The sequence below is a fragment of the Saccoglossus kowalevskii genome, chromosome 16 (assembly GCF_978046115.1).
Source record: "Saccoglossus kowalevskii chromosome 16, keSacKowa6.1, whole genome shotgun sequence".
Classification (NCBI taxonomy): Eukaryota; Metazoa; Hemichordata; class Enteropneusta; family Harrimaniidae; genus Saccoglossus; species Saccoglossus kowalevskii.
This window is the reverse complement of record NC_140656.1, coordinates 11,739,065-11,755,555: the sequence shown is the minus strand read 5'-3', so window position 1 is coordinate 11,755,555 and position 16,491 is coordinate 11,739,065. Positions and strand designations below refer to the sequence as shown.

Genomic DNA, 16,491 nt, shown 5'->3' with positions numbered 1-16,491 from the left:
ACCATAGATCCCAGTCCCAGTCATGGTCGGTTTTGACAGGTTTTACTGTATATACCCATGAGCACCTGGTTATTTAGCCAATAACCAGTCAGAACAGGTGCAATGGCACCTGAATAATTTACATACGAATAGATAGTAATTATCTGTTAATCTACGAAACGCAGATAATTTATCAATCTATACTTAACTCCAATTATTCGTACAAATTAAACAACAAGCATGAAATGTGGTATGCGGTGGTTGCAGTACCCAGGAGAGCAAACATTTAGTTATGGTTTTACAAACGTGTATGTTAGACCCCAAGGGACTTTGATACTTCTAGTTTACTTTTAAGCGAATCACAAATATATCTGTCTTTTGAACTCGTGCTCTTCCACCCTCCGTGTCTGGCAATGCACCTTTCTTTAACGTTACTATTAGCTGCCGCCGTTGCGCCACCCGCACGAAAACTGTGAGTACCGAATTGGGAAATATCGTTAACCAGTGGTTTGATACCTTTCATCATTAAATCTCTAGCAGTAGAATATGAAATCCCTAAATGATTGTGAGGCTTGAGCCCCTGCTTAGTATGTACCAGTCTTCAAATTAAGAAACTTTCGGAATTAACGTTAACCCCCAATTTAGATATGAACATTTCAGTAACACGTACGGGACAAGTATTTTTGGGAGACCTTGCAATAATTATAGAACTTCCCTTTTGAAATTGGTCGTTCTTTCGCTTATGCAATTTAATCTCCATATGAGAATCTGAGAATGAAACGTCGTTTATTTTAACGCTCAAGAGCTCGCCAATACGCATAAATCCAGCATACGAAATAAGGCACAAGCATAGCAATCGTAAGTCTGATAACGAAGATAGATTCTTTTGGGACATCAGTGTGGCCAGAATTTTTGGGTCGACTGGCTCTTTGGCCTTTCTAGGTTTAGCGAGAATGCGCCTGCAGCCCTCCATCGTAGCCCGAACCATTGGATGACCAATCGGGGATTCGATACCAGCCATTGAGTGCGCCATCTAATACTATACAATGCGGAATCCATGGGCGCAACTGTATTTGCGTCGTCCAACAAACTCCGAAGATATATAGCAATGTGCAACGGCTTTGCTGGACAGGCAGCGCCCGCCAACAGATTTGACTGACACCATCGTTTCCATCTGAGCCAACTGCCGGTGTACTTGCTTAACGTATTACCGGCTCTAGACACCAACATCACATCGGGCAGAGTGTCACAGAAGTCATCCAGTGCTGGGTTGCCGAGTTCAGCCTTCCAATCTTGTATCTGAAAGACATCTAAAACTACACAATTTATACAACAAAATTGACACGACAACGCAATAATATACCAACATTTAACCGCGAATTGGAAATAACGAATTGTCTACTCACATCGAACACTGCTGTCACACAAGAACAGCGTCAGCAAATGGCCGCACTTCCATAGCGCCAGCAACATGCCGAAAGGCGAATATATACAGACATGCCGAAAGGCGAATATATACCGACACACGCCAAAAGGCGAATATCTATACCGACACACGCCGAAAGGCGAATATCTATACCGACACACGCCGAAAGGCGAATATCTATACCGACACACGCCGAAAGGCGAATATCTATACCGACACATGCCGAAAGGCGAATATCTATACCGACACATGCCGAAAGGCGAATATCTATACCGACACATGCCGAAAGGCGAATATCTATACTGACACGCCGAAAGGCGAATATTTATACTGACACGCCGAAAGGCGAATATCTATACCGACACGCGCCGAAAGGCGAATATCTATACCGACACACGCCGAAAGGCGAATATCTATATCGACACGCTGAAAGGCAAATATCTATACCAACACGCGCCGAAAGGCGAATATATAATATATATGTATACCGACATGCCGAAGGGCGAATATATATACCGACATGCCGAAGAGCAAATTGCAGAAAAGCTACATACCCTATAGGAAAGTAAACTAGCATACAAAATGATGCGACATAAATTTATTCATATTAAATACTTATTGACAAGAATCCTTAGTCACGACAGATCGGACTGCGACATTAATCATACAATATAAACGTACACCAAGCGACATTACTATATGCAATTACATAATATGGCAGTTCCAATTTAACCAGCCCCTGTGGACTGAAGTTTGCTCGCTTCCCGCGCATCATGTGGGTCTGGATCGAATGAGAGTCTTAAAGCCAACATATTGAAATTCGGACAACCAACAAGACTGGTTGTCTTGCTAGTTTTAACCAAATTGAATGTTTGACCCCTTCCTCTCACTAGCAAACCGGGGATACGGGGAAGGACGCGAACAAACTTAACAAAGTCAGCAAACCGCCCAGGCTGCGGACGCAACACCGATCAGAAAGCGGCCAGCGGCAGATGGCCATTCTGGCAATATTAAAGTTACCTTTCCTCTGCAACTCTGAAGATGCCGAATTGCGGGAATTACAAGACTGACGGGAGGACATACCCAATTATTTTCAGTGGACCAATTCTGACAGAATGCATCAACAGCCTCTGTACCGGGGTTCCAAGCTGCTGAATTGAAACGTGGCAGCTGAGCGTTGTGACAAGACGCAAATCTGTCAATGCTATGCGGGCCCCATATTTTGTCCAACATGCCGAAAATCTTGGAATTTAGTGACCAATCGTCTGTATCAACAATTCTACTCAGCATATCCGCTTTTTCTTTTTCGGACCTCGGTAGTCAAGTCGCCTGGAGTTGAATATCATTCTGACAACAGATTTGAAAAATTTCAATGGCTAACTCCTAAAGAGATGGCTTAGCACTACCGACAGAAATTATTCTACAAGCATTCTGGCTATTTGAAAACCACCTAACTTTTCTATGCCTCAAAGTCAACAAAAACGAAGTTAATACATAAAGTACAGCTTTTAACTCGCGAAATGTGGAGCTCTGTACGCGTTCTGTTTCATCCCACAACCCATTAGAATAAAAGAATTCTGAATTATAGATATAGTGACCACCATAACCAGTGTCGCTTGCATCTGAAAATACAACCGCAGTTGCCGAGAATTTGGGTTTGATACGAAAATCGTTTTGAGCATCCACAGTACTCGACCAAAACAAAAGTTCCTGAAGCACAGGTCCAGATATATTTACGATCTGCGACCACGACGATCGATTCTCAATAGTAAAATACATTTGCCGCGTGAATAGACGAGTAATCGAACCAACAGCGATGGACAAAGATATCAAAAAACCGGCAATGCGAGCAAGCTCGCAAACCGAGCATCTGTTCACAGTAATTACGGTCGAAATTAAATTTGTCAACTTTACACTGTGGGAGGGAAATTCCATCCGCAAGGTGTTAATGACAAACCCCAACCATTCATAGATTTGAGCGGGCTCCCAGCGACTTTTCTGCTCGTTAACTTTAAGACCAGATTTATGCAAATCAGTTCGTTGAACAATACTAGCTGCTCTAGCAGATGTCAGACAATCATGACCAGAAATACCGTCGTCTAAATACACTATTGACGCGTGTGACATACTACGCCATCTCTTAACCAACGGCCTCAGAAGCTTAGTAAAACAATAATAGGCAGTGCTCAAGCCGAACGGCAACACATTGAATGTAAAATACCTGATCTCGCCGTCAAAATTCCAACAAAAACCCCAAAACTTGCGATGTTCATGCCAAATATCAACATGGTGATGTTCAAGATCCCAAACAAAAAAATAAAAGTTGTCGGAGAACATCTGAGCTAAAGTTTTTAGGTCTTCATATCTAAATGAAGGCTTTGCTAAGTAAAGGTTCACATGTCTGAGATCGAGAACTATAAATCTGAGCTTTTCCCCTCTGCCACTCTCAAAGGGTTTACGCAATAAGGTCGAGAAAACTGGTGTGAAACACAGCCATTGGCAAGTAATTTATTGATTGATTGCTTGACGAGTGAATTGGGGGTGCTTCCTGCTGGACTAATTATTTTTACCCACAAACTGCGGGGGATAATTTGAGAAAGGTAAACGGTAACCAAATGCAATTAATGAACATACAAAAACTGGGCAGGACAAAGAATTTTGCCAGAAAGACAATGAGCTCTTTAGCCGCCCGACCACAGACCGTGACAATATTTGCTCAGAATTGCAAGCATTTAACTCTATGTTATAAACGCTCGGCGAAGCCGGAACATTGGGATGAGAAAAAACAATATTGCCCAAGCCAAGTATCGCCAAATTAGGATGAGTGGCCTCCCTGGATTCGGACAGTAGACTTTTTGTCGGCAAGTCGCAAGAATCTGTTCTGCAAGTGTCCGAAATCTCCGCACCTGAAACAGGGACCAATCCGGAATTCAGAAGTTTGTGATCCGTGACGTGCATCTCCAGTGTTCTCACCAGGCTGCGCCATTTGCGCAATATTTCAAAATTTGGCGCAAAATTTCAATTAAATCGGGCCACATTTGGCGCAGAAAAAAATTGCGTCCAAATGGCTTTCCCATTTTGACCGTATGGTGGCGTTATCAACGTAGTAATTTATTCCCTAGAGGGGTCCCACAATTGAGCAATGTCTTGCAATATACGCAACTCATTTCAAGCCTGCTAATCTACGAAACGCAGATAATTTATCATAGTCCCTGTCCAATAAAAGACTGAAGTCTACTAATTGGAGGGTGAAGCTGTACATGCTCTTCAGAGATATAAAGTCTGTCTAGGCTGCAGGGAGGACTTCATATCCCAAAAAAAGACTACATACAAGATACTTCATCTGATTTAAAATCTGCCACTCTAAATCTTCTATAAATTTGCCTTTTGAGAGAATCCTTCATTGAGTCCTGACAACAGCCATGCAGGAATTTCAGTGCTATGATACCTTTTCCAAATGGAAAAAGCCCTATTATTAATTACTCTTAAGGTTGCATAATGATGAAGTTATGAATATTCATGATCTGACATTCGTTAACCTGACCTACATTAGCTGACACCGATTTAGATGCAGTGTTCAATCCATGGTTTCAGAACTGCATTTCGTAAAGCATCGCTCAAGATAGCAATGCAAGCTTTGTAAAAGTTAGCGGGAATTTCTAAATGATGGCCGTTTCATCAACATTGTTGTGAAGCAATAACAAATGCCGCCAGCTTGTTGGAGAATAATACCTCTCCAAATGCAATAACTGAAGTGAGGAGGAACTATAACACAGATGATCATGACACATGACAGTGGTTTTACTAGCATGCCATCACAGCTTTTTTATTAGTAACTGTACGTTGTAGCTTGTATTGTTCTAATTGTCTTCACTCAGGTGCTTGGTGCTTATAGACATTCCTGTTATGGGCGTTGATTTTTACGTTCCCTCCATTGCTGATTTTTAGCGTGCCATTCATTTCATGGCGCTGCGAAACCGGATGTCTTCGTGTGTTTTATTGCCAATAGCAATCATGTCAGTGTCATGAGAGTTTTTCGCCACCCATGTGCTACGCCTCAGTCATCATAATTGTGCTGTCTTTGAGGTCTTCATAACTAGCGACTTCTTCTAGCAAAGCAGTTTCACAGTTCCTATTTTGTTCTGATTTGATTTGATTGCTGTGAAAGTCAGTCAAATTCCATATTATTCATGTTTATCGACAGTATATTTCTTAGAATCATCCTTAAATTAAAAATTGAAGAATCTAACGAATACAAATATTAAGGCTACTGGTTTACCAGAAACCTGTCTGACCATACTCACTATGTGAAACTAAGTGAAAAATTCAACAAACCATTCCCAGTAATGAAAGCAACCCTTTGAAATCATGGAAACATTAATAGAGTAGATTATGGGTTATGGAATAATGTAATACGCCCTTCATTAGAATATGCTGGTGAAATAGTAACGCCCAGTTTATCTGATATGGAGAGTTTGGAAAATCTGCAACCAACAGTTGGAAAATTTATACTGAAAAGTCAGCAAAACACTGCAAATGAAGCTGTTGGTGGTCTTGGGTTGAATACAGTGAAAAGTAGATTAGATATAATGGAGTTAACATATTATAGGAGACTAAATGAAATGAATGAATCCAGGTGGACAAAAGTTATTTTTACTAATGTAAATGAGCATAAAGGTTACATATTTTGGAACTGGCTAAAATATACAGATGATATAATGAAATATGTCAAAATAAACAAAAAACAGTTTACAAACTTAACTGATAAAAAACTAACAACTTCTGAACCATGATGAATCCAAGTGGAGAGAAGATATGAAGTTAAAATCAAGCCTTAATTTATTATAGAAATTTCAAAACTAGCTTGAAAAGTGAGAAATATCTTTAACTTTAAAGGAGCACAGCTAAAATTCAGAGCAAGATCATGTACTCTTGGGTTAACATATGAAAAAAGAAAATGGGGGAAAATAAAGGTGAAGATGACATAATTTGTCCATGTTGTGAAAAAGATGAAACTCTTGAACATTTTATTTGACTTGTTTGAGGTTTGACTATACTCCTGTTAGTGTCACCAAATAGAAACAGTAACCTGTAGTCGCGAAGAAAATCCCGACTTTGACCAAGCAGTTTAACAGCTCTAGTTTTCATTGCCCGGGTGGATATGAACGTCCCAGGCGAAGTCCAAAGTTGCGTGGCAATATATAGTGAATTAGGAAAATTACCTCTTGATTCTTTTATTAAGAAACAATGATAAAATATGCCAATCGTATTGCAAATTCCACAAATACTCTACTTCGGGAAGCATGCTATTTCAATAAAATTGTTAAAAGTAAATGGTTTAAAAAATTTGATTCAATATTAAAAAATATAAACTATTCTTGAATGAAACAAATATTATCTTATTATCAAAATTAAAAACTGATGAGAAATTAAAAGAAGGGTGGAAAAATGAAATAAAGTAATGACAACAGTAAAAAATCTAATTCTAAAAATAAACTAAGAACCTACAAACTATTTAAAACCAAAATACAACAAAAAAACTACTTACCAAATATGAAAAACGGTGAACTTAGTAAATCCTTAACAAAAATTAACTTGGCAACCACTGTCTGAAAATTGAAACAGGCCGGCATGGATAGACAGACAGAATCTGCAATATGTTCGACAATGACCATGTTGAAGATGAACAACATTTTGTCTTAAATTGTCCTCATTGCAATGAAATAGGATTAAAACTTGTTATACCAAATGTATACCAAATTTTTCCAAACTTGGTAATGAAAATAAATTCATATCATTACTAAGTGATGAGAAAATGTCAATTCCTTTAGCACAATATTTAAAAAACTGTTTTAAAATAAGCATGGAAGGTACCTTGCATGATATAAGACAGCAGCACAGCATAAACTAAGTCAGTAACACATTCTTTGTATACAAATTTTTATCATTATTTTTTTTTGGTTATTTGTTGTGTCAATATTTTTTTAATATCATTGCTTTATATTTCATTACTTTTCATGCAGTTATTTTTTTACTAATATCTGATTTGTAACCCTTTTCATCCTCTCCGTTGTAACACACTCCTGCATGATTGTAATAACGTCGGCGTTAGTTTTCTTTCGTTGTTGCACAGACCATGGAGGTACCTCCATGCACATACTAGCCAAAACAGAAACGTCCTTGGCAATGATAACAACACGGCGAATATGTGACTGGAAACTAAACATTTCCTGCACGATAACAAAAAGTAGTACGACCCAGTGTTCTAGTCGATCCTTTGTTGCCTGTGCGGTCATAGAAGGTAGTAAGAGAAGTCAAATTCGTGAACGGAACGAATGCGTTTCGTTTCACCTCAGCGGTCGGTTTGAGAATCCATGATTATCGATATGGTACTTTTCAACACATTAGATGATGATGCAAGGACAATCACTACAAATATTACTTCAATATACATTCGTTTAGTTGTCTTAGTTAGTAAGCAATCTTGAGGAAGCCATTGCAAGCCTGCCGAGGATGGACAACAACCGATCGTTAAGAGGCCAGGTTTGGAATTACAGAACAAAATAAAGACGAAAATATATATAGTATAGTATATTTTATTTGACAATAAATAATATATTTTATTACTTTATATGGTTTATGTTTGTGAATATATTTATTGAATAGTGCAACATAGATCGAGTCACTCTAGAAGGAACTGCCACTGTGGAACTGCATATACCTGAATTGATTTCGGATTTCAACAAGCTGCATCGGCACCACAAACAAATTGTTTATTTCACTTTTCACAGCTTAGATCAGTAACTATACAAATAAACAAGAGATAAGCGCAGACGTCGACTATATGTACTCTGCCCATAACACGAGGTAAATAATAACTTATTTGCCTCCGTGTAAAAACATTCACATAGGATAATTACAACAACAAAATATATGTAAACATAATATAACAAATGTACGTAAGTAGTATTTAAATGTCGGCATTTATAACCACCGCGACGATGATGCGTCGAGTGCCACTGATACTCTTACATGTAAGTCGGATCAAGTAGGAACGCGATCGTACCAACAAGTTCGCGGCATTTGATAGTGCGTCCCGAAAGGCTCTGACGGCCTTGGTCATTTCCGTGGATGTTGGTGAAACGAAATTTCTCAAACTTTTACAAGGCTTGCATTGCCATCCTCTACAATGCTTCATTTGAGGCAGTCGTCCGGGACCATGGACTGAATATTACATCTAAATCGGGGTCAGTTAATGTAGGTCAGGTAATCAAATGTTGAGATAATCGAAAGTCAAGCGAACCGAATGTCAAGACATTTGGACGTGAAAATAACCAAATCGTATGACAATTGAATGTCAAGATATTATCTAAATAATGACGCTATTGTAATATAATGACAAAATAATATTGTAGCAATTACACAATGTTCAAATCATGACACCAAGCTAATTTTGGCAGTATTCTCAACTCATAGAAAATTACTTGATTTCATTAAAACAATCGTCAGACTCCGAGAAAAAAGTTTCATCTGTATTATTATATCCACAGTTACATTTACATTGTTAAACAACCAGGATGTTGTAAGATTACGCGACTGATTACATACTTTGCTTCAAAATATTGTTTCCTATCGGCAGACTTTTGTCTACAGTCCTGATTTTCAAACATACAAATTACGTAAATACGTCTAGACACGTAAACTGGCCACTGTGGGATCGGGCTCAATATGCGTAAATGTCGACAGTCAGGGAGGAGTTGATAGCACGCCCGCTTGCTGTAGCGAGGATCTTGGAGTGATCGCCAATTCGAATCCTGCGCAGAGCGCCATAATTCGTTTGCCTGCAAATACATTAGGACAATCAGCCATATGTTTGGGCAAGATGAAAGACGAGAATTCAAATTTTGACTTAAGTGTCAGATATTGTTCTAGTTCTAGATTCAACAAGATATGCCAACATTTTGTTTGTGGGCCATAACATATTGGATGTGTAACCTGCTACCTATTTCCATTTCAGTTGTTACTTCCCAGTGGATGATCATTATTGGTTGTCAATATGGAATTTATGATACGATACAACGCATGTTTGTTAAACATCAAAACTGACCATTTATGATTGTTAAATTCATGATAAATGCCTATACAATTAGCAAATTCACAATTATATTAGCATGTCTTGTGTATATATGAAACCATAAACTTGAAACAAACTACTACATTCTTAATACTGTAAAAATAAGCAAAAATAAATAAGCAAATAAGCAAAATTAAAACCCAGTGAATAATTAATCCTTTTACAGTATCAGCTTGAATACGAGACAAGACAAGTACGTGGGAATGTCACGCTTATATAAAATAACACAGAATAAGAATAACCCAAGTAGATTGAATATTTGAAAAAAAAGTCATTATGCATTAGATTGTGTTAAAATTATCAACAATTCTCAAAGCATAGCTAATGTCCTTCTGCATTCACTGGAGCTTTGTATGTTGCAGTCTTTGATTGCAGATCAAATGCAGTATGTTTTGAGCCAGGTACTCTCTTAGAATGGGGGAAAACTGTCAAATTATATCTGCTATACGAAGTAAAATTAGCTTCACCAGAAAGTTGTGAGAATATAGTAAAGAACTTTTTAATGAAAATGAACTTTTTATAGCCTTCATAGAATCCATAGATGTATCTAATTATTCCTAAAAAATCTGAGCTCCGTCATTTGATTAATAAAAGATACTCAAAAGGGTGATAAAAATTGACAACCAACATTGTTATCAATACTGAATTTGCATATTGGCCTTTATTTAAATTTTTGTTATTTTGGATATAGGCGGAGGCATTCATAGAATATAGAGACAAGGTAATATTGAGTTAGTAACATACATAGTATATCGTAGTATATTACATGTTTACAGAAATAATAGAGAACTTATCAACAAATCTCTTACATCTGTTATTATGAATATTTAAGTATAAATATTAGAACTTGTGCCGCTTTCCTGATCCCAATTTCTACGGTCGAGTCGGTTTTTTGAGCCGAATAATTTAGGCCATTTTTTGTGAACAACGCCCTCAATGTCGATATTTTGGTTTATTTTTCAGCTGACTGTGGAGCACTCCAACCCACATCGTAGGTAAGTCCCCCCGGGAGGGTGTCTTGCCCTCTTGATACCTCTTCGATCCGCCACTGATACTTAATAAGGTATAACTACTGTCATATATCAAAATAAAACATTCGTTAAATACAAAATAATCACAAATATCTCCTAGCCCTGTTTTTATGAAGTCTTTGGCACAATGGGCCGGGTCAAGATCGGAAATAGCTTCGAATGCAGCAGTCGTAGACGGTAGACGAACATTTGATAGGCCCTAGGTTTCAATAGCTACATAAGCATTACATTAAAGCGAAATTAAATAATCATAACAATATACGACTTGCGTATATACATACAATTTATACATAATCATTGTACAACTGTTACATATATATACAATTTATCAATATCATCATATGTATTGTACATACCTACAACATATACATATTATACAACTTGTACATATATATACACACTTTGTATATATTATAAGTCTTGCGCATATAACTTGTACACATCATTATACAACTCGTACATTACATAAAATATACTACGGTGGTATTCAATACATGACATACATGTATACATGATTTTATACATATCATTGCGTCTCGTACATACACATACTTATGTTTATTAAATTTAGCATATACAATTTGTGCATCGTAATACAAATTATACTTATTACACGACGTTTACATGTACAAATACCGTTTATGCATATCATGATACAACTCATTTAAAGTAATGCACAAGGGTACCATAGATTATAGAGCTACACATTTGTATTTCCGATACAAGACTTTAGCAAAGGTACCGCTAACTACGTAACAACGACGTACTAAAAAAACCTCCATACACAAATATTCATATATATATCGCTCAGTCAATCATATGTATTTTCTGTATTATTCTTTATTTAAGTATATAAGATGCAACATCGGCTTTCACGTGTAATGTACAGTCTTTTCTCTTTAAATTGACTAATCAGTCCCTTTGGCGTGTTGTCATAGCAACGGTGTCACTATAATAGATAATTATCTCTTTGACTTACATTTATCAATCTACTTAGTAATAAGGCACAATGATGATTTATTGGCACCACGCATTACATAGCTAATAAGATACATTAGATATTGCGATATATATGCTATTTATACTTGTAGTTCGTTGATATATTTATATAGTATAGCAGGCACATTTTCAGAAGTTATAGCATCAATGTTAGCAAAATTCAACCCATGGACGTCACGCACATCAAACCACTAAAAATTGATAAGTGGTCTGCAAACAAGACTAGTAACTATACAGGCCTATTGGCTTAATTATCTAATGACTTTTATTTTGACTTAGTTCGCTACTGTGGATAAATGCGCCACATTAAAAAATGTGCCAAATTAGAATATACTGTTTCCTGCAGATAAAAGTCGTGTAGTAAATGTCCATGCAATATTATATTTAAACAAGCAGCCTGTCGGCTGAGATAGTTCCGCTGTTAGCAATGCATATTGCAATTAAAGAACAGAAGATATCATTAGAAAATGAAAAATATGTATAGTATCAAAGCAACAGGACTTCAAAACTATCACTTTTCACCAAAAATAATCATTAAAATTAGATAATTGAAGATATCACCACGAAATTAACAAATTTGAAAGAGGTCCACATGTAGTGCCTATATATGTAATAACAAAGCAATTAGACTTGCGGTTTTTAACAAGAAGTCGAAAATATCACTTTTTACTAAAAATGACAAAAATATTCACCAAAATTAGAGAATTAAAGATATCATTACAAAATGAACAAATCTGAGAGAGGTCCACATGTAGTACATATATGTGTAATATCAAAGCAATTGGACTTGCGGTTTTTAACAAGAAGTCGAAAATATCACTTTTTACCAAAAATTACAAAAATATTCACCAAAATTAGAGAATTAAAGATATCATTACAAAATGAACAAATCTGAGAGAGGTCTACCCAAGGTACATATACACCAAGTATCAAAGCATTCAGGCTCGTAGTTTTCAAGAAGAAGTCGAAGAAGTAAAACATTTACACGGACGACGGACAATCACTCATATGATAAGCTCCGCTCGACAAAGTCGACAGCGGGGCTAAAAATGAACTTATTAAAGTTGTGAATTTTGCGTGACCTGTCCAAAATCGAAGCTGAAAGTTACGGCGTTCGCAAGTTATACTGAACGGAAGCTGACATATTGCGCTGTTATATTTGTCTTCAACACAATAAATTCTATCACGTACTGCTGTTCAAATTCTGCTACGGGTACCTGCTAAATACAAGTCGCCTAGGGAGTACGTAATGCTCTATGGTCAAAGTTCGCTTGCATGCAACAAATAAATAATAGGGTCAAATAAAATACCAGTAAAATAAAATAATATAAACAATTTAAGACGGTCAAAACGCAACAATAACCGAATCCACGGAACTACTCGGTGGTGTTCGGCTATTGGCATGGCAGACATCTTGCGAATATTAGCTGTCACTCTCATTAAAGTGCACATATTACTCGAAATGTTTAATCTAAATGCCAATATCAATGAAAAATGCTTCACTACGAACACTGAATATGTAATATAGTCCATTTAATCGTGTTAAAATTATTAACAGAGAATCAAATGTGCGATTCGATGACTTGATGACACCTGAGATGCTGAAAACTCGATCACAACCGAAGCTACGGTGCTCGGTAATGTTCGGCTATTGACAAGGCGGGTATCTTTCCAATCCCGTAGCTGTATTTATTACGACTGTGCGCATATTTACCCAACATGTGAAGGTTTGTACAACACAATTTTAACAATCTATTTTAGTTTTTAATTGGTCAGGGCACAATTTAAAATCTTTTAACTTAAAGCGCGGTGGTCGTCGTGCAGCGTGTGTTCGAATTTCATGTAAATAAACAAACAACGACCACGGCCCTTTAATGCACATTCGCTGCTATAGTAACCTCTACTTCTTTTTTGCCGTTATAATCATGGTGAACTCATAACTAATGTCCTTGACGTTGACAGCAGATCTTTGCCGTTGGTGGCATTTGAGGTCCGTAAATCCCACCTTCTTCAACGCCGACTGTACGAACTCTTTATCAACCATGAGACCAGCAAATCGCTTTTCGCCGACACTGTAGTAATTTATGGGTTCGCAAATTTGGACAATGGTTCCACCGCTTTTGAGAAGGCCGGTGATATTTCTAAGGGCATTCATATATTGGTCTTTCGTTTGGCACGCAGCTTCAAGGCAAAGGCAAGTCAGGAGACAATCGAATTGGGGGTAAGTTAGGGGTTCCAACGGATTTGATTCAAGAACATCACACCGAACCACGTCTTTGACGACCTCGCGAATTCTATTTGTACGGGCAATTGTCGTGTCACTAGAAAAAAGATGGAAACTACAAATTATTATCAGTTTAATTAATATACTGCTTATAATATGAAATAACAAAATTTGAAACTTTCCTTTGGAGCTTACACTTTGAAGTTAAAATCCCACAAAACATAACATTGAGTGAATGTAATTATTTTATTGAATAAGTGCATGGTGACCATAGACAACCTGTTGTGTATGCAATTAAAACAGCGGTTACATACCCCCTCTTCTCCATTTCACAGACATGTTGAATGATTGGCTGCCAGTCAAAAGCGCCAACCTCGTTCCCAAGCCATTGTTTGATGGCGATTCGGTTTTCTTCCACGTAGTCGCTCGTGACTATTTCGTTGAACTTGGTACATGCTGAGATGAACTGATAAATACATGGACCACTGCCAATGTCAATTAATCTGTCACCAGAGACACCACCTGCGTACAAACAAGAGACACCTACACTGAGTGAAGTGAATACATGAACCGCAGACAACTCGTCGGTGTAGCGCTGTACCCGCAGACCCCCTAAATCTCTCCGATATAGACAAAATGCGAAAATGCACACATCACTAAATTTTGCGAAAAATCTATATTTCCCTTTACATAATTTTGTCATTTGTTTTGTAGTGTACCAGTGATTTTGAATATCGAAGAACTTGTGTCGATTTTAATAGTTTTTATCTCAGCTATATGTACTGAATTAATGCAGATCCATTACGAGACTACGTAAACAGGAAGACATCACGCGAGTCTCGGTAGCTCATAACATCGACCCGGGCTTAGAAAAATGATATGTTCCAGTGGTAGCGGCACTGGGGAGGGGACGGTCGCCCCATCGAAAAAAAATGTTGGGGGCGTCGCTCTTCCTAAATCAAGCTGAAACCCTTTGTGTGAGCAAAATTTGCCTTTCAAAATGCACGAAATAGCGTTTCAGAGGGTCTATATTTCACAATTGTTATAAAGGGGCATGCCCCCGGACTCTCTAGTAAGGTAGCGCCGCCTCCGTGTTTTAGGTTGTTTACATTCAGCGAAAATGAAAGAAATTGTTGAACATTTTACTGACCATTTCGTCATGTGACAAATTTACGGCGCACAGTTCCGATATCTAACTGCCCCGACACGTTTACGAACCATCCATTGTCCTTCTTTCTGTATCAAATCACGGTCGCTTAGTAACATAGCCTATACCTACATCAAACCATATACACAATGCGATTGGATTGCTAAACATTTAAATTGCGCACAAATGTATGGTTCGAGTGTGACAAAAACAAAATCAGTATATATACAAAATTACTCTTTAATTAAAATACGGCTGAATGTTAATACATTGTATATATAATAAGGACCAACTCATTTGTGTTAAATTCAACCAAAGACACTGGAAAAAGATCTTTGGCGCAGTTGCACGTCTTTTTTTTTCTAGTGTGTTTGATTCAACAGCGGCTCGTTATCGGCAATATTTATACAACCACATAGATAGAATTACATCAAATGCTACAAAATCCATAAATAGAATTTACATTGGTCGTCAAGTGCACGCATTCACACGCTTATGGTATTCACTTTGGAAATTACATCGAAATACAACGTGTCAATGTATAGCACAATAGGTCTACTCATCATAACCTTGGAAGTACAATACATATATTGATTTACCTCCACGTATTAAGCGGAGCCTGGTCGATAGCGTTAAAAAGTAGGCCACAGTCGAAGCCATATTGTTTTTGTTCGTGTTATTGTGTCTGAATCAAGGGTCCTGCCAGTACATATACGCACGTTTATATACAAATGTCGGGGGGAAATGTGATCGGGGTGACGACATAGTCGGCAAGAAACGCCAGCTAACGCTGTCATGACTTGTCTGTTGGGTGGGCGTATCCGCTAAATTACGTTCCACGCAACACTCAGTGACAATAAAGACAGTGTCTAAAGACGATCGACTTGTTGCCATCACACACGCATAACGGCCAAGTTATAATGGAATAGTTATACGACTGGATCACGGCTTACAGTGTACCACTGTACAATTTACCGCTTGACAACTCTCGGTGACCTCTTACCTTCCGTGAACACTTGGTGTAGACCATCCAGCATGAACGGAAGGACACCCTCTTCTTCGGGGTTCCCTTCTGGTGTCGTATAGCACTCTTCCAAGTACAGTTTTGCGTTAAACTGTGTGTTGTAGTCGGTACCGGTGAGTAGTGGGTCCATATTCAGTGCACGGTAGTCAGACGATCCGCTCTGCTCTATGCAATCGTGCGCCGCCGATAGTTCAAGTCAACTAGTAGTAACTTGCGACCGAAATCTACGTCCTTGAAAGCACTTTGATTATGCAAATAAGCGACGTCACGTGACACCACACCACTCGCAGCGTATCAGAGTACAATGTCCGGAAGTTAATCATGTATCTATAGCCCGGTGCCACAGATAGCTGTTGATGGCATACCCGCCTCTTTGAAAATTCAATACTGGTTTAATCTCATTGAGCGTGTGTTGTTTTATACATAAAAAAAAATAATACAGAAAATTACACTCGTTTTTACGCAAATAACATACGAAGCCATTGTCAACGTGAAAGGCAGTAGCATTATTTCATTATTAAGAAAGT

The 16,491-nt window shown here is 37.8% G+C and overlaps 1 protein-coding gene across 1 annotated transcript; it reads right to left on the bottom strand.

Moving 5' to 3' along the window:
* Window positions 1–13,081: 13,081 nt before the first annotated feature.
* Window positions 13,082–16,193, bottom strand: LOC100367711 (indolethylamine N-methyltransferase-like). Its single transcript, XM_002732296.4, has 3 exons — window positions 15,944–16,193; window positions 14,108–14,315; window positions 13,082–13,890 (listed from the first exon to the last, which is right to left on the bottom strand). Exons 1-3 carry the CDS (start codon window positions 16,092–16,094, stop codon window positions 13,470–13,472), a joined length of 780 nt encoding a protein of 259 aa, XP_002732342.1. The 5' UTR covers window positions 16,095–16,193; the 3' UTR covers window positions 13,082–13,469.
* Window positions 16,194–16,491: the final 298 nt, after the last annotated feature.